Consider the following 24,825-nt stretch of genomic DNA (forward strand, 5'->3'; position numbering starts at 1 on the left):
GCCTTTTGCCTTTTGCGTTTGGATTTGGATTTTTTGCTCATTGTCTTCCTGCCAAAGGGCCCCGGCCCCGAAACAGCGATGTGATGTGCCTAAGACCAACTAAGGGCCAAAGCCCGGGATAGATGGATGGACAGGCAAACAATTGTTGTTTGTATCCTGGTTAGCTTTGGTCGTCGAGCTGCTGCTGCTGCTGCTGCGGCTGCGGCTGCCTTGGCTGCTGTACAAATTAGTTTCTAATACCTTCAAGTCAAACAGTGGACCCGCCCGGAGAGAGACCTTTGCCGGCAGGGCAAACAGACAACAAGAAGATGAGGACAGCCGGGGCAAACACACTGGGATTCCTGTCTCAAAGGGAAGCTACCGAAGCTACCAAAGCCTTCCCCTATCCCTAAGTCCGAAATCCACAATCCTTGGCCCCCGGAAGTTTGCCAAATCACTTGAGCGTGTTTATGAAATAACGTTGACTCGAGTCCTATATACATTATGTGGGGGCGTGGGGTTTGTGTTTGTGTACCGGCCGCCTAATTACAAAACCCATCCGCAGTCGATTGATTCGCCCAGCAAATGGTATTTTAAATAGTTTCGCTTAGTTTCCTCTCAGTCTCCGCCTTCGCGTTTAAAACCAACATCAAAGCATCTGGCCAAGCAATAGTTGTTGGCCAAGACGGCGTAATGATGCACACGCTCCGCTCCAATCCAAAGTTGGACCAAAGAACCAACCACAAGACCATGTGGCGGGTTTAATGAGCTAACTGATTCCAAAGGGAGGAGTGGAAGTGTGTCCCACTCGCCGTCATCCTCCGTTTATCTTTGGCCAAAAGTTTTAAAATTAATTTTTAATTGTTTATGCAGCCAAAGTTCAGCTTCAGCATCAGCTTCAACCCCGGCTAAAAGGAGGAAAACAAAGCAGGAAAAATAAAAACAATTCTCGCAGCACTAAGAGATAATAAAGATACTTTTGTTCATTGCTTGCTCTTGTTTTGTTTTTCCCTCTCAAGACACGATGCTGCAAATTAACCAATTTTCATTAGACCAATAAAAACAATTAGGTGGCGACGAAGGATAGATTCAGGATCCTTTCTCGAAACCTGTCTCGGGTTTTGAAGTTTGGTAAATGTATCTCTTAAAATATCTTATGTGTCATTTTCTTTAAACAAAAATTACTCTTTAATATATACCATTGGGGGTATTGTAATTTTAGACAGAAGGATGCAAATCAGTGAAGGAATCATTTCCATTTATTGATCAGCATTAACAGCTGAATCGTTCTAGCCATGTCCGGTAAAAAATACATTTTTGAAAATTTTTCAACATTTTTTAAGGGGTTACATCATAAAAATTGTCAAAAATTAACAAAAAAATTGAAATTTTTAACTTTATAAACTGAGTATGCAGATTTGTTTTCTCTTAAAAAACTAGCACAGACCTGCTTTCCGAATTGAAATTAATCAATTTTTGGCTTAGTTATGAGTTTTATAAAACGGATTTCTCAGAAAAATTGTCATATAAAAATATAAACAAATATAAACTAAAATAATGGTATTCTAATTTTAGTCAGAAGCCTTTTTCACCATGAAGGAATCATTTCCGACCCTATAAACCATATATATTATTGATCAGCATTAACAGCTGAAATATTCTAGCCATGTCCGGTAAAAAATACATTTTTGAAAATTTTTCAACATTTTTTAAGGGTACATCTTAAAAATTGTAAAAAATTGACAAAAAAATGAAATTTTTAACTTCATAAACTGATTATGCAGATTTGATTTTCGTTTAAAAACTAGCACAGACCTGCTTTCCGAATTGAAATTAATCAATTTTTGGCTTAGTTATGAGTTTTTTAAAATCGGATTTCTCAGAAAAATTGTCATATAAAAATATAGATAAATATCAACTAAAATAATGGTGTTCTAATTTTAGTCAGAAGCCTTTTTCACCATGAAGGAATCATTTCCGACCCTATAAACCATATATATTATTGATCAGCATTAACAGCTGAATCGTTCTAGCCATGTCCGGTAAAAAACACATTTTTGGAAATTTTTCAACATTTTTTAAGGGTCTACATCTTAAAAATTGTAAAAAATTGACAAAAAAATGAAATTTTTAACTTCATAAACTGATTATGCAGATTTGTTTTTCGTTTAAAAACTAACACAGATCTGCTTTCCGAATTGAAATTAATCCATTCTTGGATTAGTTATGCGTTTTTTAAACTCTGATTTGTCGGAAAAATTGTCATTTAAAAATATAGATAAATATCAACTAAAATAATGGTATTCTAATTTTAGTCAGAAGCCTATTTCACCATGAAGGAATCATTTCCGACCCTATAAACCATATATATTATTGATCAGCATTAACAGCTGAATCGTTCTAGCCATGTCCGGTAAAAAACACATTTTTGGAAATTTTTCAACATTTTTTAAGGGTCTACATCTTAAAAATTGTAAAAAATTGACAAAAAAATGAAATTTTTAACTTCATAAACTGATTATGCAGATTTGATTTTCGTTTAAAAACTAGCACAGACCTGCTTTCCGAATTGAAATTAATCAATTTTTGGCTTAGTTATGAGTTTTATTAAATCGGATTTCTCAGAAAAATTGTCATATAAAAATATAGATAAGTATCAACTAAAATAATGGTATTCTAATTTTAGTCAGAAGCTTATTTCGTTATGAAGAAGTCATTTCCGACTCTATAAACCATATATATTCTTGATCAGCATTAACAGCTGAATCGTTCTAGCCATGTCCGGTAAAAAATACATTTTTGAAAATTTTTCATCATTTTTTAAGGGGTTACATCATAAAAATTGTCAAAAATGAACAAAAAAAAATTGAAATTTTTAACTTTATAAACTGAGTATGGAGATTTGTTTTCTCTTAAAAAACTAGCACAGACCTGCTTTCCGAATTGAAATTAATAAATTTTTGGCTTAGTTATGAGTTTTTTAAAATCGGATTTCTCAGAAAAATTGTCATATAAAAATATAGATAAATATCAACTAAAATAATGGTATTCTAATTTTAGTCAGAAGCCTATTTCACCATGAAGGAATCATTTCCGACCCTATAAACCGTACATATTATTGATCAGCATCAAAAGCTTAATCGTTCTAGCCATGTCCGGTAAAAAATAATTTTTTGAAAATTTTTCAACATTTTTTAAGGGTCTACATCTTAAAAATTGTAAAAAATTGACAAAAAAAATGAAATTTTTAACTTCATAAACTGATTATGCAGATTTGTTTTTCTTTTAAAAACTAACACAGATCTGCTTTCCGAATTGAAATTAATCCATTTTTGTATTAGTTATGCGTTTTTTAAACTCTGATTTGTCGGAAAAATTGTCATTTAAAAATATAGATAAATATCAACTAACATAATGGTATTCTAATTATTTCCGACCCCATAAATCATATATATTCTTGATCAGCATTAACAGCTGAATCGTTCTAGCCATGTTCGGTAAAATAAAATTATTTTGGAAATTTTTTCAAAATTTGAAAAGATATAATTGTCGGAAATTGAGGAACAAAATATTTTTTTTACATTTTAAATGGAGTATACAGATTTATTAACATAGTAAAAGCTAGTACAGGAAAGCTTTCCGAATTAAAATATATGCATATTTGGCTTAGTTATTCGTTTTTGAAACTTAGATTTCTAGAAAAAATTGTCATATAAAATACCAATAAATATCTATTTAAAGAATGCAAGTATTTTAAGCTTAGCTATGATTGATTTCCGATTTGGTCCTTTAATTCAATTGCAATCTGCAAGGGTATATAAAACCCTTGGCACCCCAAAGTTAGTTTCTTTTCTTGGATTTCAATATTATAGTTCCCTTCACGTATATTCAACCAATAAAAAGAATTGACAAGAGCAGCTGCTTCAAGTCCACTAAACAGTTAATACTTAACCCAGAGATCCGAGGCCTTGCCTTGGCAGTGAAGTTCACCAGCTTGGCAGCTGTGAATGCAAATTGTTAGATGAATTCAGACAATAATCGGGGCAAACAAAATACCCATTGATAACGATCGTGCATAACCGTAAACCAAGTGGAGCACGGAGAGGAGAACCCATGGGTATTACGGCCGGGGAACATTTGCATAACACTGGGCCAAAAAGAGTTGGCGGCAGGCAGCAGCACGGAGAACAGTGGCAATGCTTTATAAAAGAAAATTATGCAAATTGCTAATAAATTATAGTGAACCAGCAGCGAACGACATGTAAAATAATAACAAGCGGACGGAGATGGAGATGGCGATGTGCGATGGAGAGCGCTTTTTGGGAAGGAGGAGCGGTCGCGAATTGAATTACAAATGTAAACACAATGCCACAGGAGAGAAGTGGACAACGCGGGGGCCAGGGGACAGGGGACAGGGGACTGAAGGAGGCCAGAGGACAGGACACGACTGGAGGAGCGCTGACAGGATGGAGAGGGGGCACTGCGAAATCATTAAAATAATAAAGCGCTGCTCGCTTTCAAGACGACAACGACGCGATGACGACGACGCTGACAACAGCGACAAGGACATTAACTGGCGAGCGGATAATGGCGAAACTTTTTGACATTTATTGTGTTTGTGTCGAATGTTTATTTATGATTGCACGCGGCCGGGGTCGCTACGTATTTACATTACAATGATCAGAAGAGCATAACTAACGGCCATATCCTATAGCGGCCACATCCCCCGGTTTCCCATCATCATCATCATCGAACCGAAGCATCATATCATCGGCTTGTTTGCGTATGCGAATGCGTATTAAATTAATGATACTTTCTAGTTCATAAAATTCGTTATATTCTGGCTCCGAATCTGTTCTTTCTCTGTGCCCCGAGTATCAACTTCAACACACAAATCAAATAATCACATAAATGAGAGCACAACACGGACACACTCATGTGTGTGTCTGCCTAGCGGGTGTGCCTATTGAATTGAAACAAATTGATTGTCATGAAACATCGTTTATACATATTATAATGTGTCATAGGATGTTCATGCTTCGCTACATACTTTTCGGTTGGAAACCAAAACCTCAAAAAATTATAATACAGTAAAGATCCTATCGACTTGCACTGCCATCTGTCTGTTTTTGGACTTATGTTGGGATTTTAGCTTGAGAAAAGGATTCTTATCCATAAGATTTGTATGGAACCTAACCAAAAGCATATTTAACCACATGCTAAAATGGTATATAGAGGATCTGAAGCCTAAGAAGTAACTCTAATTATCGACAGACAGATAAACCATGCTATAGAAGCTCCTCTGTACTCTCCAATGGTGGCCTGCCATGATTTCACAAGTGGCGATGTGAGTGATTGCGATAAGGACGCGGCTGCCCGGGGATCCGATAGGGAGTGCTGCACACACCACAGACACACACACGCACGCACATTTTGGATACTTGGATATGGTGGGCCCCTTTATGAGGGCGATAGTTCCCCTAGCAACTCGAGCCGAAACTGGCAAAATTTATGGTTGTTTACAGCAGATTGCACACCCCATTTGCTTTGTTTTGCACTCGCTTTTGCTTGCCACTTGACACACATTTTGGGCCCGGCCAAGACTCGAGACAATGACTCTTGAAAAAAACCGAAAAAACTTACGCAGTTTTGTCTCTTTAATTAGTCCAAGGCCGCGGAAAGGAGCGGGCGAACGGAAGGCGGACGGGATGGCGAGGAATATGCTCGTAAGGCCCTCGGGAGCGCCAAAAGTGAAAGTACCTCCGACATCATATGCATGATTTGTGAAAACTTTTCGCCGCCAACTCCGTTACCAGCGTGTGCTCCAGCTCCTCCTGGTGGCTCCTTCTCCTGCTCGTCGGCGTCGTCTTCCCGCGAAGCTTGTTTTGCCAAGTTTATGATTTTCATAGCCAAAGTTTTTCGCCAGAGCATAACATGCTCCCAACTTGTAAGCTCCTTTGCTCCTCCGTTGTTTTCTTGGCTCGTTACGTCCTGCGTGCAGCATATTTTCGGCAGGATCTTTGATATCCTGGCCACATGGAGCAGTTAACGGGATACGGGCTATGGTTTACAGTACAACACACAGAAAACATTTTACACATTATTTTTTAGCAAATGGCTGAAATTGCAGAAATTTTCCGATAGGGCATCCTTTATCGACCTATCGATAGGGATCGCACTGTTAGAGATGACAAGGTAGAAGAACTGTGTTGAGTTATATACTAAAATATATACTAAAAATCAATCAACTAAAATGTTGTAATCCTTCGTCTGTTTTAAAATATTCACGGGTTGTCGAATGCAAATGAATAACTGAAAATATTGGCAGCTGAAAACAGCTTTTCCCATACAATTGCTTTTACGATATTTTTAATCATTCAGCGACCTCGGGGTCCTTGAAAATATCGATATGGCACGTGCTCGTGCAATACTGAACCCTATTCGCTATCGATAGCGCCACATGATCGATATTGATAATCGTCATCGTCACCCACGCTTTTCCCATTTGGACAACAATAAGAATTGCGACTCAAATTAAATTAAACAAAATAACCAACGCTTATTAGCAAATCCCATTAAACAAATACGATCGTGCTGCCCGTGCGACCTTTTGCAGGCCATCAATCTTGAGCGGTTCGTTGAACTCCCCAACTCCGAGCTCCAAGCGAGTGTAGTACGCAAATTACCGATAGCCACTTGAGAAATTAACGCTCGAAGAAACTATTAATAAATAAATGCCGTATGAGGTGAGTAAGCGCAAACCCCACAACGTATACGCTGTCATAAAGCATTTGAATGACCATTGTGTTTTTGCATTAGATCTTGTTAAGAGGGCCCGATGTTCGCTCTTGACCGTGAAGCCACAGCTGACGCTACGCCATAGCGATCGAATCGAATGGAATCAAAGCGGTAAGCGGCGAACGACAGCGAAAGCGAATCACCGAACATTTTAGTTCCGCACTGTACAGCAATCTTCAGACTATTCCACCTGTGCACCGTGGGGTAAGTAATACCAACTTTGGATATTAAATTGCTTATAATATTTAGAATTAAAAATCTAAATATCCCCTTATTCCTGTGATATAGGAATACTTTATTCAGAAGGCAACTAAAGATTCCTGACCCTAATATTACTTATTTCCCTTTGATGTAAGCATAGTATCCAAATCTTTGCTAATTTATGTTCCTGTTCGGACTCTTTCCGAACATACTTAAAATTTGGTTATTTAACTAAGCATTCCAGCTGGGGGCATAGCTCAGGGGTAGAGCATTCGACTGCAGATCGAGAGGTCCCTGGTTCAAATCCGGGTGCCCCCTTATTTTTAAGGAAATTCTATTTATTTTGTAGACATAAGATTAATATAGCTTCTTAAAAAACTAAGTACCAGAGGCTGGAAACACCCAAATAGTCACATAAGATGTACCCCTTTTTCCATGATTATTTAGCCAACATTCCCACTGTGCCCTGTGTTTCAAACCGGCTTCCATTTCGTCTTAATCTCTGCGAGAAGACGCAGTTGTGCGCCGATGAGGGAGACGGGGGCACTTGAGGGCTCGAGTGGCGCATGTTTGGGCTTTGGCCGGGTTCATTGCTTTTGTTACCAATTCGGTATCGGTATTGGTTTCGATTTCGGTTTCCGCTGCTGTTTGCCGGCAAACAGAGTCAGCTGTCCATTGTTTGGACTGAGGCTGGCAAACATTAGAGCGTATAAATATTCCGACAAATTGCGACGATTAATCATTCGACCCATAGATTCCACCGTCAAAGCAATTAGCTTGGAGATCTATACCAACATGGTGAATATCCAAAGCAGGGCCAGGACGGCCTCCTCCACCAGGACTACTCCTTCTAACCGCTTTTTCCCATACCCATTGTAGAAATTGTTTATAGCATGCATCTTCATTGCCGCCGCGACGGCTGCAGTGCTTCCCGTCGAACAAGCCAGGCACCGTCGTGACGTCTCCGAGATCGAGAACGAGTACATCCCGCCATCGGAGGAAGTTGGCGCCGCCGCCCCGCTTGGGGAGCTGGCCCAAGACTCCGCAGCTGTGGGAGATGATGGATACCGCTACAAGACCGTGCGCCGCCTCAAGCTGCGTCATCGCCGCGACGTTTCTGAAATTGCCAACGAGTACCTGCCCCCTAATGAGGAGGTTGTTGCCGATGCCGCCGTCGAGGAGGCACCAGTGGAGGAAGCTTCTCAAGATTCTGCCGTTCTTGCCGCCGATGGATACCAGTACAAGACTGTGCGTCGTCTGAAGTACCGCCAGCGTCGTGATGTGTCTGAGATCGCAAACGAATACCTGCCCCCTTCTGAGGAAGTTGCCAGCGAGGCTCCTGTGGAGGAAGCTCCCGTTGAGGAAGCCAGCCAGGACTCTGCTGTTCTTGCCGCCGATGGATACCAGTACAAGACTGTGCGTCGTCTGAAGTACCGCCAGCGCCGTGATGTGTCCGAGATCGCCAACGAATACCTGCCCCCCTCTGAGGAGGAAGCCACCGAGGCTGCTTTGGTTGAGGCACCCGTTGAGGAAGCCAGCCAGGACTCTGCTGTTCTTGCCGCTGATGGATACCAGTACAAGACTGTGCGTCGTCTGAAGTACCGCCAGCGTCGTGATGTGTCCGAGGTCGCCAACGAATACCTGCCCCCTTCTGAGGAGGTTGCCACCGAGGCTGCTTTGGTTGAGGCACCCGTTGAGGAAGCCAGCCAGGACTCTGCTGTTCTTGCCGCTGATGGATACCAGTACAAGACTGTGCGTCGTCTGAAGTACCGCCAGCGTCGTGATGTGTCCGAGATCGCCAACGAATACCTGCCCCCCTCTGAGGAGGTAGCCACCGAGGCTCCTGTGGAGGAAGCTCCCGTTGAGGAAGCCAGCCAGGACTCTGCTGTTCTTGCCGCTGATGGATACCAGTACAAGACTGTGCGTCGTCTGAAGTACCGCCAGCGTCGTGATGTGTCCGAGATCGCCAACGAATACCTGCCCCCCTCTGAGGAGGTTGCCACCGAGGCTGCTTTGGTTGAGGCCCCCGTTGAGGAAGCCAGTCAGGACTCTGCTGTTCTTGCCGCTGATGGATACCAGTACAAGACTGTGCGTCGTCTGAAGTACCGGCAGCGACGTGATGTTTCCGAGCTGGCCAGCGAGTACCTGCCGCCCACCGAGGAGGTGGTCGCTGATGAGCCCGTCGAGGAAGTGGCCCAGGACTCCGCCGTTCTCGGCGACGAAGGCTACAAGTACAAGACTGTACGTCGTCTGAAGCTGCGCCACCGCCGCGCACTGTAGGTCAGAATCTGGAATCTTGGGGCCTATGCCCCGCACCTGTACCTGAACGCTCGTTCACGACAAGAAGAACGCTCTCACCCCACCAACCACTATTAGGACGTAAGTTTTGCTATTATTTAACGATTGAAATCAACGAATAAATCCAACAAAAATTGTTATACCATATAAACTGGCTGTATTTATGTATATCCGACCCGGCCGGCCACGCACCTGTTGGGATTGGAGTGGGAGCCGGACTCGATTCCATAAATTGTGTACCTTTTCGCTTAGTTATGACAGCAACAGTTAAGCTCATGGCTCAGCGCACAAGAACGCAATTATCCAAAAACGAGGTGGACGTGGGGCAAGGGTCAGCGGGCTGGCCGGGACTCGACCCGGGATCCTGTCCTGGGCCGGGAACCGGGTCCCAGGTCCTGGCACCTTGTTCGCAGCCGGTCGCAACTTCGGCGAACTCTAACAAATACTTTAAGCTATGCTTTTGAAGATGTTAATCTCATGTCAAGTCCACTTTACACACAACGTTAAGGGTTTGCCCTGGCCTGCCATGTCCTAGACCACCCCGTTTATCCAAGCACTGCCAGAAATTATAGGAATATATCTTGATAAATGTGTTTAAAGACACATTATCAATCATCAATTCAATAGTTTTTCCCCTTAAACAAAAGTTACATATTAAGTTATAACTACAAAATAACTATAAAATATTTCAATTTATTTGAGATTTTCCCTCAGTGCTGCCACCCGCCAGGAGCAAAGTCACCCATTGATTTGTGAGTGTGTGTGTTCAAATCCGAGGTGTGGGAAGTTGTTTGGTGTTGGCAGCAGCAGCAGCAGGAACAAAAAAAAAGTTGTTAAGTTAAAAGGCATTTGAACCGCAGCGAGCCAAGGATTTCGGTCAGCGCTCCTTTCGGGGATCTAACAACTTCCTTTGCACGCGCCTCCAAACGAGGAGGAGTTGTGGTGGGCCAGGAGACGAGGGGCAGAAGGGACCGAAAGGACGGTTGGACAGACCAACTAATAATAATTTATCGATCCCCTAGCCCAAGTAGTCACATACGTGGGTCGCCCTATGATTTATGGCAGCCAGGGACCTCGTCGAGTGGGCGGGTCCAAAAAAGGAGTGGAGTGTTGCCGAGGAGAAGGAGGAGGTCCTGGCCCAATCCAAGGTGCCAGACAGGCGGCCAGCGCAGTGCCAAATTGGTTTAATGTGTGGTTAGACAACTTATTTAACGTTTTCAAGTGGTTAGCGCCCACACAATCTTGCCCAGCCAGCTGTGGATGTGGAGCAGGGACAGTCCGTCCGTTTTGTTATAGCGATTGGGGGAGGCACTCAGGTGGCCTGGCTCTCATTGTGCCCAGGGCAGGTACTTTACTGATTTCATGCACTATACAAATATTTATTTAGGATTTTAATTATAAAACTTGTTTCGGATAACCAATCATTAAGATTTCTTAGCACAAATGTGGGGTAAATATTAATTTCAATATGGAATAGTTAGTCTCATAATATATATATGTATATATAATGGAGTTATTTTCTAAAACCCTCTCTTATAGTTTCAATAACAAGGTAGTTTAAATTTTTCCAAGTGTGGTCCGATTTGTTGCGCATTGTTTTGGCCACATAAATCATACAATGCCGTTATTTACTCTTTTGTCGAGCGGCAAACTGGTTACGTATGCCACTATCTACACGGTATCTACAAGTGCACAAGCCCCGGGCTGACGCCTCCACTCTGGAGGGCAAGAGCTGGAGCTGAAGCTGAAGTTGGACCCCTCAGGGAGTGGGCAGCATAAATCAGTTGGAGCCATTTTGTGAGCACGCCATCAAGCCGAAATTATGACATCATTAAAACAATTATCTGCGCTAAATTATACGATCTGATAACTTGAGAACCACCACCAAGCTGAACTATCATTTCGTTTCTCGTTTTTCCCAGTTCTTTTGGCCCCCCAAAAGAAAAATCACATAAAAATTTTATGAATTATTTCAAATATTTTCAATTACCAAGGACTCAAGCCGCGAAAGGGACGGGGTAGCGGAAAGCCGCATAAATAGATTTATGCTCCACTCGAGCATGGCACATTAACAGGACATTCCAAGGAGCTCTGCCAGAGTAATGAAAGTGAAATTATGACTCTCGACCCTGACCCGATGGCAAGTGCCTCGAATTTTAGCTTGATTAAAATTCAAAAAGTCCTCAGTCACATGCTCTCGCCCATAATTTATCACTTAATGGCCTCTCATTATTGGTAGTGGGTGTAATTTGTTGATCCAACAACAACAGTTTGAGGACAAAATCAATTCCAGTCGCTGATTAGCTTAGCTCCTTGTTTTATTTTTTTTGGTCACATGCAAATAGAGCGATCCTGGGACAGGATAAGATGTGACCAGCTCGAGCATTATGACATCAGATGCACAGAAGAAAAAGGGGGTACTATAAGTGTGGATATAAGTAAATTTGATATAGAATCGAAAGCTATGTTTTACACTATAAATCCTACTTATAGATTCCTTATAAGGCATTTCCTATTTTAAAGACTTGAAGGAGTGCCACAGAAATTGTTTTTGGGCTTAAAATCCCTTAAAAAATAAATTCAAATCGACATGGATTTCTGAAATTAAAGGTTTAATATATCTTGTTTAAAATAATCATCGAAATCGAAACCGAATAATTGTTCTGATTGAATAATTATCTCTACTACAAACCAACGTATTTCCTGATTTAATGGAACCATAAGTCTTGTTTTAATTAAAAACCCCTTTGTTCAGTTATATTTATATAAAAAACAAAGGAGATATATTTTTTTGCCAGTGCAATAACATGAACATGAACATTGGCATGGCTATATCTACGAGTATCTGTGTGGTAAACATGGTGCAGCAACTTTATGACCACAATATAATTTATTCAATGCCATTTCGGGGGCGAAGGCGATGGCAATGGCAATGGCGTCGGGGGAGGACAAGAGGACAAGACAAGCAATTGACATTTTTGTGACTTTTGAAAACTATAAAATGTGCAGCCCCCCGGAACATGGCGTCGGCAAATGGCAAATAGCGGACAGGCCAAGGCGAGAGAGAGAGCATAATGATGACGGGCGTAAAGACCGCATAGCAGACAGCTCCACAGCTCTATATGGTTATATATACATATATACGAGTGGACTGAGTCCCTGGCTGAGCTGGACATAAAAATAACCCCGGCAAAATAATAAAGTTGCGCTTGATTATGTGTTGGTCTTGGCCTCGGACACAAAGAAGTAAATACAAATACGCCGGCAACTAGACTAAAATTGTCAGGACTTACAGGACATTACACGTCCGCCCACGAGCATCTGTGATGGCCACAGGACCTCGGCTAGCTCGTCAACGAACAGCAACAGAACCAGGACACAGGACAACCAGCAAAGACAACATCAACAGCAGCAGCAGCAGGAGGAGAAGCAACAGACAGCAAAGGAGCGGAGGAGCTGGTGGAACGTATGCCGGATATCCTTTTTGACATGTCATTAAATTTTATACACACAATAATTTTTCACAATTTGCTTTATGACCGTTTTAAGAGCCTGTGTCCCGGGCAAAGAGTGTTGAAAATTCTCGACACGCCCAATGGAAGTCCATCGACGACACCACACTGGACAGGACAGGACAGGACAGGGACAAAGGCTGAGACAATGATATAGACACATATCAAAATACTTGTGGAAATACTTCAAGTTTCCCCTGTTGAAAATGATGAATGGACAGGGCGATGGCCTGGGATCAGAGGGATGTGAGATGTACATAAGTTTGAACCTTGTATCAAATTGCTTTAGAATATTCAATCATCTCGGGGTCAGCTTAAGTATAGTTTAAGGATCTCTGTGCTCATGTGTGTTGTCAGAATGGAAAATTATTTACACATCCTCAGCAAATTGATGAAGCGTTTTGCATAAATCCTAAGGGTGAAGTCTTCATTTAACATTCTGTTAAGAGAGCTCATTGTGAAGGTTTTAGGGAAAGTAATCAAGATTATTTCTATTTTCCAAAGATTTTACTAAATTGCTCAATTTTCTGCTAATATGCAGTTAAAAAATGCATTTTAACTTCTCATAAAAGATATTTAAATAATTATGAATGCTTGCAATATAAAATATTTCTTTAATTATATAACTTAAATGCAGGGGTGCCAATTGATTTTATTTTTATTAATGTATGTCGAAAGCAAACTTGTCTGTTTTTGAATGTTAAAATGTTGTAGCATACACTAGACTTTACTTTTTAATGATTTAAAACATACTTTGCTTTCTACAATATATTTTTATATGAATTCTTCTGCAAAATATTATTTTTCCCAATTTTTAAGTACATAAATAATGAATTTAAAAGGGAAACTGTTGTTAAATGGGTTTTAAAGTTTTCATCTTTTTCCCAGTGTCCTAGCCTTATCAAAACCCACATGTGTAACTGTTACATATAAATTCCAGCTCTTAATTTAAGCATTGCCTAAAATAGAAACTAAATCTCTAGACTTTCGTAGTCCAGCAAAACGCACTGTATGATTATTTGTAATCATCTTTCGGAAGGCAAAACATCAAACCGCAGAACGATTATGGCAACAAACCCTCTCTACGGTCGTAAGCTTAAAATGCTGAGGCCACAGAGGCAGAAGGACCGGAAGGATCCGAAGGACACTTGGCCGTACCGTATAATTTTACGGCCATTAAGTATTATTTCAAAATCGAACCAAACCAACAAACGAACGAAGGCCGCACTAAGCCTTTGTTTGTTTGTGTCCGGTGTATTTCTAGATTGCTAAAATTATAGCTTTTATTATGATACACTGATGTCGCCCCGGGGCCAAGTGCTGCTGGCGTTGTTAAATTGGCTTAAGGTGGAATTATAGAGCTCCGAATCGAGTCGAATCGAATCGTATCGAATTGAATCGATACGATAGACTCTGGGGGCAATTGGCAAAGGGGCGAAGCCAAGTCAAACAGACAAATATTCACACAAAATGCAAAGCGAGCTGGCAAGGACCTCCTCCAGAGGGGCGAGATTCGGGGACAACTGCAGTTCTCTGCACTCCCCTTTGCAGTGTCCTCAGTTGGCCATATGTGGTTGTCAACCAGAGCCAAGTCACTCTCTGGCAATAAAGGAAATCTTCTTACAAAACATTCGCTTAAGTTTATTCAAACAAACTTAGATAACACTCCAAGAAGAGAAGGCTGAGAGTGGCTCTGGGATAGTAGAAGGATGTGGGGCTGTGTGAGAGGCACATATATCCTGGACAGGGAGCGGAGACAAAGGAGCCACCAATCAGTCAGGCGGAATAAGCATCACCGCACGAGCCCTCGAACTTTTCTTCGTCCCTTTTGCCTCACTCCAATCTCCTCCAATTACAATGTCCTTTTGTTTTATATATGTGACTAACTACACAGAGAAAATTCAGTTGTTATCAATGGATTTCAGTTTAATTTGAGCAAGTTTACTTGAAACTAATGAAAGTTGTTAAGGATTCTTAATCATTCCCAGAAATCTGAGTGATAAGATCTATGATCTATAGATCTGTTAAGAGGTCTTTATTATCACAGGATGTTTTTAGTGTTAGGAAATAACATCCTATTCATGTTGTATGAATTGTCGGATGTGCTAAGATATATTTTACTTTTTTGTAATGCAAAGTAATTGATCCAAAATTGATTTCTTCGAGTGTAGGAAGCTAGGAATGAGACACAAGCTAAACGCTTACTTTCTCTCTCACTTCGTTGGCCATTTTTGGCCATTTTGTGTCTGCTACGTTGGCTTGGATTAAATGTATGACCGAGGAGCAGTTCAAAACCATGATTACACTTCAATCTATTTTCTCCTCCGGTCTACTGTCTCCATTTTGTTTTATGTCTCCGTGTGTGAGCCGATGTGTGTGTGTTTCTGTGAGTTTTCCGAGCCAGAAGAGGAGCAGCAAAAAAATGGGATTGTGCTGAGAAAAATGCGTTTCAAAGACATATAAAATGTTCGGGGGGATATTGGATATAAACCATTGAATTTAATCAAAAAGGATTTAGGTCTGTGCTCGGGCTGAATGTGCGTGGGCCCATCTCCTTTAGCCACAATGGGTTACTTTAGCTCCGCCTTCGGCTTGACCTTGCGCCTTGAAAAATCGCGCACTCTGCCACGTGCCGCCCACTTGTCCTGATCCAGACTCCTTCTGGTCCTCCACCTCCTGCGGCTCCTGCCACTCAAGGAGCCCCCCACATAAACCCAACCATTCCGCGATTCCTGGGCGAAAGTGGTCATAAACCTAGTGGAGTAGTAAAAGTAAGTTGCAGATGCCAGGACATCATGTCCTGATAGCGGAAAGGTTGCTCAATTGCTGCCCGAAATAGTTCGTGTTATTATTATTCAAATCCTGGGGACAAGAGGACGACAGAGGAAGGGACAGGCGGAGGAGCTTAACTGTTGGAGTGTGCCAAAAACATTTAGGAACATCAACCTAAGGTTAAGGTAAAACATTTTATGCCGGTGTATTCTCGAGAGATTTAAAAACAATAATTTTGATGTCCGAAAGTGCGCCATGAAATATTTTATGATTTTATTTTGCTATAAAAAATTAGTAAGATGTCTTTTTAGACTTTTAAACTAAAATGTTGATTTTAAAAGAGTATTTTCAATATTTAGATTGAATGGAAACAAACCTTGAGCTGACTTTCATAAATAGAATATTAAAAAACTAGCTTAAAGGCTTATTATTTTGCCAAACCAACAATTAAACAACTAATTTTAAGTCTCTAGAGATTTTGGGAAACTGCCCACCAAAAAACACTTGTTCACCAGAGCTTCACGTTTGCCGGCTTTGTAGGCTTAAAGTGCAAAGCTGCCGCCAGACAGGTGCTTATGTCCTTTTTCCCTTCCCTTCGCTTTTCCTTTCCGGCGGCGCAGACGCCATTTTAAATGCTGCACACAAAAAAAAAGTGCTTACAGCAATTTACTGGCAAATGCATAATTAAGTTATTGGCACAACAACGAAAACACTGCAGGCTAACGGAATTATCTAAGCAGAGGGTGATGAGGGAAAGCGGATGAGGATGATGATGAGGATGAGGATGCGGCGGTTGCTTCAGCCGAAGGGGGATGGACGTTGCACAGGACCAACCAGGGGCAAGGTTAGCAGTCCGGGGCATCCTGTCTGGCCAACCACCAGAAGGCAACGGAGCGGAGCGGCATTTTGGCGAGCGGTGCGTGCAGCTAAAATTCGTTAACCAATTCCTCAACCCTCTAGAACGTGCCTCTTCTTCCTTTGTGGAAGACAAGGTGCACTCTGAGAAATTCTAGAGCGTTTGTTAATAAATTAATGTTTTCTAGGGTTTAATAATATACATAAGTTAGCTTTCAAGTGAAGGTTTTTCAAAGGATTTCTTTTAAAAGACTTCTGTAGCATTCTTGTTAAAGTAATATATTTAATCAATAGAAAATGTGTCGAAAGTACGAACTTCTGTTTGAATCAAGTTATTAAATCAATATAAAAGATTGTTTTGGATTATTCCCACTGATATTTCTATAGATATTTTAAAGATACCTGTAGATTTATTTGTATTTAATATATAATATTGATCATTATTAATGTTATACTATTTATACCCCCTTTTTCGCTCAGTACCCCCTCACAAAAGTTGTAGAGTTATATTTCCTATGGGCGGTAACCCTGGTTCCGCCCCTTACACACACACACACACACACACACACACACACACAGACTGCAGTCAAGCTAACGGCGATTGCTCAGACGTTATAATTTGTAATCACGCTGAGTGCAGCGACGGCCCAAAAACCAGGGCGGGGATGCTGATGCTCTCGTCCAGGAAGGATGGAAGGATGGATGGATGGCTGGAAAAAGGAGGGGGGTAGGCCAGGGCTAGGAGGATAAGCGACGGGATTCGGATTCGGATTTGGATCCAGCAAGTGGTTGTTGACTGCCGGATGCTTAGCAAGGTCTTAGCTGTTATTACGCTCATGTGTCACTTTTACAGCACCGAATGCTAGTGTGTGTTTGTGTCTCTCTTTCGCTTACCCTGTTGCTCTCTTTTTCTCTCTGTGTATGTGTGTGTTTGTGCACTTTTGCTCATATTTTATTCAGCATGTGGTAGTTAGCCGCTCTCGCTCGCACTCGCTAGTCCTGTGCCTGGACTCTTTTTTCGACGTCTGCAGACATTTTGCCAAGTTAATCTCCGGTTTGTTTTCCTGATAATGGGTTTGTCAACGGTACTTTGTGTTGCCATCTCTTTCTGTCACTGCCTCTGACAGACTCTGTGTTGGTGTGCGTATATACATCTTTATTAATATTTGCATTCATAAATGCAGTTGTGTGTGTGTTTGCTTTATCCTTTTTTCCCTCTATGGGTTTTTTCTCTGTCTGTCTGATGGACTCTTTTGCGGAGGTCCTTGTTATTGCTGGCTAGGAATTTACCCTGTCAGGCGACAAAGGCAAGTGAGAAATTACTTGGAATGGTTTAGATTCCTTGAATTACCTGGAATTATTGTTGGTTCTTTTGTTATTCATAAATGTTATTACATGAAATATTAATTAGATTGAAGAGGAATGCCAAAATACACATATCCTTTGAGAGAACAAAAAAGTATGCTACAAAATTTTAGTGGCAAGAAATAGCCAAGATTTGCAAGGAATTTGGAGTTTATTGTCAACTTCTGGATACCTTTTAATTTATTCAAGACTATAAAAACCTGGTTTATGTGCTAAATATAAATATTATAAAAAAATGTAAATCATTAACTCCTTAAGACCCTTAAACAAACCCTTCCCATGTGTCGCATATACCCTCTCCAAGGCGTGCTACCCTTCACACACCCATCATCATCGTAGCAGGAACCTTAAAAATGGTGTTGCGTTGCAATCACGCCCACAAATTTTATCCAGGAACCGCCCCCAAATTAATCAAGCGGCTGTTGCAATTTTTTCCCCGCACGCCTCTGGTTGTGCGTTTGCAATTCCTCCGGCTGCAATCTGCTTGAACGGGATCAGCAGCCGCATCGGACACCCGAATCACCTGCCGGTGACAAGGGGACGTACCCAATCCTGGCCGGGTGAAAAACACCTGGTCAGCGCACCGGCCATGGGAGCTGGAGTCCTGCAGCTGAGTGTCCTCGCTGCTGCTGGCTGATTTTGACAAGCTCAATTAGGGCAGCACTCTAACCGGATTGAAATCCGGATTCTGGGATGTGGGTCCGAAGCTGTTGCTCCTTCACTGTTTTCGGCCATTATGGTGGGGAGGTGTGGATTTCTGGGGAAAAAGAAAGCGTTTAAATTAATTGCAGTTTTAAGCAGATTGAAACTTGTTAAACAGCGAGCCAACGAGCTTACAATCCGCAGCTGACTGCGAAGTTTTTACCGAACTGCTCCGCAGGATTCCGGGCCACGCACATTGCACCTCCCACACACACAGATACACACAGCACACACTGCACACTTAAGATGATAATCATGTTTACGTGGCGCAAGTTAAATTGCTAACGTAATGGACTAACAGCAGGTGAGGACGACTCCACACGCTGGCAGGATTCAAAGGAGCAGCACGATCCGTAAACCGGCATCTGCAAGTACACAGTAAATAAAAGGATTCTTTTTGAAGGCTTTAAAATAACAGATCTAAAAAAATTATGAAATATAACTAGAAGGTTGAGATTTCTTTAAATCGATAGTTTTGACTATTTTTTCGAGATATCAAAGTTTTAAAACAATCATAACTAAGCCAAAAAAGCATTAATTTTAATTCGGAAAGCTGCTCTATGTACGTTTTTATTAGGTTAACAAATCTGCATACTCAATTTGAAACTTTGAAAAATTAGAATTTTTATCACTTTATCAAAATTCTAATGATGTAACCCCTTATAAAATTTGGAAAAAATTTCGAATTTTTTTTTTCTGTCTTAGATGGCTAATTCGACTCGGCTGTTGATGCTGATCAAGAATATATATGATTTATAGTGTCGGAAATGACTCCTTCATATTGTTACAAGCTTTTCACTAAAATTATAGTATCCTTGCAAGGGTATAATATTATAGTTAAAGCTAAATATATATATACATATATATATAGGTTCTTTAATAGCACAAATCTATACAGAAACAGAATATTGATATAACACACTTATATCTTAACTTTTACTATATCCTTTGCTTCGATTATTGCTATAATATCAAACCAAGGATATATTCTGTCATTCCTACACTTTCATAAACCTTGCTTTGAGGTTTCAAGAGGCAGATTTTTGTATATTTCATTTCCCCAATTTTTTCCTCGTAAAATACTCCTTATTTCTCTCAGTGCATTCACCAAAACTGAAGCTGTTCATGCAGCTCATGCGTGCGGTGCTGTCAGCGGCACATTTCGGCTGCTTGCAAGTGGCCAACGCAACCTGGATGGCTCAGAGCTACATACAAAAAAAAAAAAAAAGAAGGAAGCGATTTGCCTGGACAGATGTGCTGCTGGGAGAGATGGGGTTCAGTTGGGGTTCTTTTGCCTGGGATTGAAGCCGGGAGGGATCGCTCCCGCTACGCTGCTGCTGCTGCTGCTGTGGTGTGCGCTTCATTGGACAACTGAATATGCAAATTGAATTGAGCGTATTATCGACAAGCAGGAGCAGCAGCAGGAGGAGGAGGAGCGGCACTGGTACAGGTGAGCAGCGCCTGGCCATCAACATAATCGCTCAAGCCAAGGGCTTTGGACGGGATTGCTATGGCGATGGCGATGGCTACGGCGAGATGGGATCGGTACTTCAGTGGTACTTGACGGTGCCCAGTGGGCCAAGATGGTGGCAAATGGTGCACAAAATTAAAATTTTAATGGCCGGCAGCTGATGCTTGTTTGCCTTGGCTTTGGCTTTGGCCATCAGTGCGGGATGGGTTCAATATGGGATCTCCTAGATGAGAATGAGAATGGAAGTGGGTGTGGGTGTGGCAGGAGGATGAGGCACGGGTTAAGCTAAACAAAAGCTCGATTAAAGCCAAGACAAGGCGGCTAGAGCTGCTCTAAAATCATTGCGGCTTGCATATGAATACGATGAAACTGCTGCATACTTCTAGGTTGCCTTCCCTCGGGTTGGGAGCAACAGCAAACTCATAGCATACTCGAAGGGAGGGCAGGAGAAGGTTCTGCAAACAATAGTGCCTGCTTTCAGGCATTCAGGAGAACTCTATCTTCTCAAAAATCTTTAATGAGACTTTGTAAATGAAGTAATTTTAGTTGTAAACTTCATTACTGAGAAGAGGGGGATTATGGGAAGATTTGTTTTTTCTTTTGGTTAGAAATAATTTCTGTAAATATTTAAAGTAATAAATAAATAGGTTTTGCTACATTTTAATTAGATATATTAAGTAACCATAAACCTAATAGCCTAATTTATAGTAAGAGTATACTTTCTTACAAACGTTAACTATTTTCAGAGGTGGCTTGATTTTAAATACATTATTTTAATGTACAAAAATATTTTTCCCTTATAAAAATATAAACAAAATCTTCATACAATCATTTTGTTTATTGAATATGTAGAAATCTCTGTTTACTTTTCAACTTTATCCACAAATTGCAGCGCTAAAAAGCTTTCTTCTCTGCTCAAACTAATGCTCTTACCCAGTTCTTTGTTCTCTTTAACAAATGTGTATGATTAAGTTTATGTGTGTGTGGAATGAGTGTGCACACACACTAGTGTCCGGCTGATTGACGCGCGTAAACAATATTATTTTTTGTGGAAAGAAGAGGCCTCAGTCAACGGCGAGAGCTACTCGCGAGCGGAATTCCATTTGCCGCTCAACGAACTCAACCAAAAGCGGACCAAAAATAATAATAAATAAATAAATAAAAAAAACATTAAATTACTCAAATTAGCGTCATGTAAAAAAAAAATACAAACACAAACCGAAAATTGGAGAATAAAAACGGAATAAAAATACGCAGATGACGTCGTCAATTAGTGCGGCGGTGCAGCAAAGGCGGCAAATGCTGCTCAACGTTGAGAATTTACGGGGACGCGTTCATCAAGTTCTAAAATGTGTGATTAATCTGCATATTGAGTTTTTGGTAATTGGGGGAAATTAACCCTTAATTAACGTACTAGTTAATAGTTACTCAAAAGCAGAGGGGGACCTAGTGATCTTGCATGTGTTATACTTCATTATATGTACATATATCTTTGTTTAAATATAGCTATATAGTATAGTTTTTAATACAGAGTATACTGCCCCCTTTCTCCATTTCACCCCGCTTATCTGGCCTTTGTTCCAATTACCTTATCAGTCGATCTCTCAGAGAATGTTATCAGTTATATACCAAACAATTGCTGTAAACGATAACCAAGGCACTGAACAAAGTTTATGCAAATACAAAAATTAATATAAAATTCTTAAATAAATTTCCAACTATTTTACTAACAAATTAATAAAATTCTTGTGCTAGTTTCCACATTTTATCATAGTCTCCGAACTATTTTATCCATTAACCCCTTTTGGCCTTGTGTATCTAGTTGTTGTCACCATTTCCCGTTCCATTTCTCTGCCTATTCCCATTACCTTTCCACCTGTTATCACCTGTTGTTTAACAGCTGTTCGTTGGCCAACTCTGTTAACAGCTACGACAGCGATTTGGAACATGTTAATGCAATTATAGCCTCACTATTGGGAACAAAATGTTTGAATATTGCATTGGCCCAAGAGGGGGAAGTAGTGTAATGGAAGGGTGTAGAAGTGGAGGGATGATTTACCAGGGGATGGTAAATGCAGGTGGCAGTGATTACTTGCACCGCTAATTAGACAATGTCGGTTTGGCCAAAGGCAAGTGAACGGGTTAACGATGTATCAGACAGTCAGGGATATATAAATAGGAGAGGGTTTCAAGTATAATGAATTACTTACAGAAATAAATAATGGCCTTAGTGATAGTTAGGATAACTATTCAATTACTGTTTGATCTATCAACTCTAATATTCCTTATATACAAAACCTATTTTTGCATTAAACACTGTATTCAGAGAGAGGGTGTGAGCTTGTGCCCCTTCTGGTAACATGCACCTAACATGGGCTTAGTTGGCCAGGTTTTGAGTTCCCAGTTCCCAGTTCCGAGTCTCCGCTAATTGGGCACTAATAGAGAGACGCTGCTGACGAGGTCCACGAAAAGATGGAGCAGCTGAAATCCGAGACGGCCTGGGCATTGGGTGAATGGTTGGAATGGAGGCGATAGCTTGGAGGTGGGAAAAACTGAGGCTATCAATGACCGTAACGCCGTCACTGTCGCTTGTCAGTGTCATTTTCAGCGGCACAACCAATGCAAATCGAGCAAAATAAGCGATTTCAAGCGGCTAATCCAATTTCACCTCCCACGAACACAGGTGCTGGAATCCAATGTAGCCGCTCTGCTGGACGAGGTGCGTGAGTTTAACGATGACCATGAGGAGATGCTCCGCCTGGATAGAATGATCGAGGCACTGAGGGACTACAGTGGACCCACGATATGCCACGAGTGGCCCTATCCCCTCATCTTCAAGGGCACCATTGACGAGGCCCATGTCGCGCAAATACTCAATGCCACCGATCAGGAGCTGGACAAAGAGCTGGAAAAGGTGGTCAATGGAAGGGACACTATCCAGTTGGTCTCGGAATTGGGTACGACACACAGGCGATCCAAGCTCAGGTGGTTCTCTAGGAAAAACATTCGGAAAAGAGCCGATCGATCAAAGGAAATCAAATCATCTGAAGGACTAACTGAACCTAGTCCTTAGAAATCATGAACAAAATTACATATAGTCATAGTTTTTAGTTTGCAATATTAAAGGAATTAATTACTGTTCAGGTTTAGAGCCAAAAAACATCACAAACAATTTATAAAAGTTACATATTATTTCGTTAATGGAAAGTTTTCCTTAATGAAATATTTCTTTGTCGTATAATCATAAATTGAATGTTTTGATTCAAGGCAAAGAGTTATGTATAAGATATGTCAGTATGTAAGAGATTTTGTAAAAGATCTTATAGATCTAAGTTATATTTTGAATAAGAACAAAGACTTTTTTGTAAGAAAAAGTTTAAAAATATATTGTATCATAAATCAAACTGAAAATGTATAATAAAGACTGTTTTTAATATTAAATGAAGTGTTTTATTATTTATATAAAATTTTATAAGGTCTAGATATAAGTGTATTTGTTGTTGGAAAAATTGTTTCTAATAACATCTTTCTAGCTACATTCTTCTTGCGCATATCTTTATGTTCAATTTAAATTTGTATACTTAGTATCCCAAAAATGCGTGTATAATTATTTAATGTACTCACTTAGCTTTATGTACCTGTCATTTCATTGTAGAGTTTATTTATTTGATTATAATCAAACATTAGTTGTTATTTACTATATAATAACCTCATATTTTCCCTCATCTTCCATATCATATACCGCTTCTTGAATAATGTTAGTATTCAATGACCATTTCTGGCGATTCCATTTGCTGTGGTCTTGCGTGTCTGCGGTTGACTTCGATATTAGCTGCCACCACAGCCATCTTTCATAGATGATATTTGCGGTGGCGGCAGCACATTGATTTTGACACAAATCGGGAATTGCGAATCGGGAAACACAGCTCGCTGGAGCTGCAGGAATTCCGCCTGAATGTGACATTCGTGAAATGCCCATTCTCAGCAAAATTACATTTTCGGCCGCAACAAGTTACCGCGACTAATTAAAACGATTTCACACGCGGCTCCTTAAAAGATTCCGCAGGAAGGGCAAAGTGTAAACAACAAGTGCTCTCTCTTATTTGATGTCTGCCTTATTAATTATAAATAAAACCAGAAAAGACAAACACCAGAAACAATAATAAAACGCGTTTCAGTTTTTCATTTCGAATGTGTGGGTGTGTGTGTGTATGGGTGTAAATTATTCATAACGGTATTATCAGCTTTTCTGCGCTCTGCCGACTGATTAAATTGTTCGTCCTTCGCCATGGAGAAGCCCAAGGAAATGAAGATGATAATGAGACAGTGGAAATGTACCTCAAATTCTGATAATTGTTTTGGGAATTATTTTTTCTGGATATCATTACTCTAATTAATGAAGTTTTGAAAGCATAAGGAATTATAATTATTTAATGCATTTTTAAATGCACTTTTAATATTAAGGAATACATAATCTTAAGCATTTCCATGTTTCTTAGGAACTAGATTATTTTAAAGAATTTGTAAATCTATTCTTTCTTTGTGATCACTTTATGACCCTGTTTGATTTGATTAATGGCTTGTAGCTCCCATCCTTGACACTTATCCTTCACATCTCTTCACCTACTCACATATATTTTCATATCCTTTAACAATTTATGGTTATTATTTCGACACCGATTGTACCTAATAAGCGAGGTGTCCGTTTCCGTGTGGGTGTCGTCCGTAAGCTGCTACTCTTTGTCTCTCCGTTGTCCTCGCAATTTATCAACGCGTCCGTCCGCCTGGTGTCCTTGTCCCTATCCCTGTCACTGTCCCTGTCCTCTCGTCCTCTGTCTGACCCTTCAGCGTGTGGTCAGGGACAATTGCAGC

The 24,825-nt window shown here is 40.7% G+C and overlaps 2 protein-coding genes and 1 non-coding gene across 5 annotated transcripts; all 3 read left to right on the forward strand.

Moving 5' to 3' along the window:
- Positions 1 to 6,457: 6,457 nt before the first annotated feature.
- Positions 6,458 to 23,394, forward strand: LOC110185257 (uncharacterized). 3 transcript variants are annotated; one of them, XM_020953997.2, is made up of 3 exons: positions 6,458 to 6,725; positions 6,799 to 6,981; positions 22,637 to 23,394. In XM_020953997.2, the coding sequence occupies exon 3, from the start codon at positions 22,703 to 22,705 to the stop codon at positions 23,024 to 23,026; it is 324 nt and encodes a 107-aa protein (XP_020809656.2). In that variant the 5' UTR covers positions 6,458 to 6,725; positions 6,799 to 6,981; positions 22,637 to 22,702; the 3' UTR covers positions 23,027 to 23,394. The 3 variants fall into 3 exon arrangements, with proteins under 3 accessions (XP_020809656.2, XP_020809653.2, XP_086694734.1); XM_020953994.2 differs by lacking the exons at positions 6,458 to 6,725; positions 6,799 to 6,981 and adding an exon at positions 21,008 to 21,333; XM_086838608.1 differs by lacking the exons at positions 6,458 to 6,725; positions 6,799 to 6,981 and adding an exon at positions 22,150 to 22,495.
- On the forward strand, positions 7,225 to 7,296 carry TRNAC-GCA (transfer RNA cysteine (anticodon GCA)). The gene has a single exon. It is a non-coding gene; the product is annotated as a tRNA-Cys (tRNA).
- On the forward strand, positions 7,534 to 9,258 carry LOC110185271 (uncharacterized). The gene is made up of 2 exons (XM_020954017.2): positions 7,534 to 7,776; positions 7,858 to 9,258. Exons 1-2 carry the CDS (start codon positions 7,774 to 7,776, stop codon positions 9,256 to 9,258), a joined length of 1,404 nt encoding a protein of 467 aa, XP_020809676.2. The 5' UTR covers positions 7,534 to 7,773.
- Positions 23,395 to 24,825: the final 1,431 nt, after the last annotated feature.

This window comes from Drosophila serrata, unplaced genomic scaffold, assembly GCF_035046125.1.
Source record: "Drosophila serrata isolate PLE 108 unplaced genomic scaffold, ASM3504612v1 contig_359, whole genome shotgun sequence".
In the NCBI taxonomy this organism is placed as follows: domain Eukaryota; kingdom Metazoa; phylum Arthropoda; class Insecta; order Diptera; family Drosophilidae; genus Drosophila; species Drosophila serrata.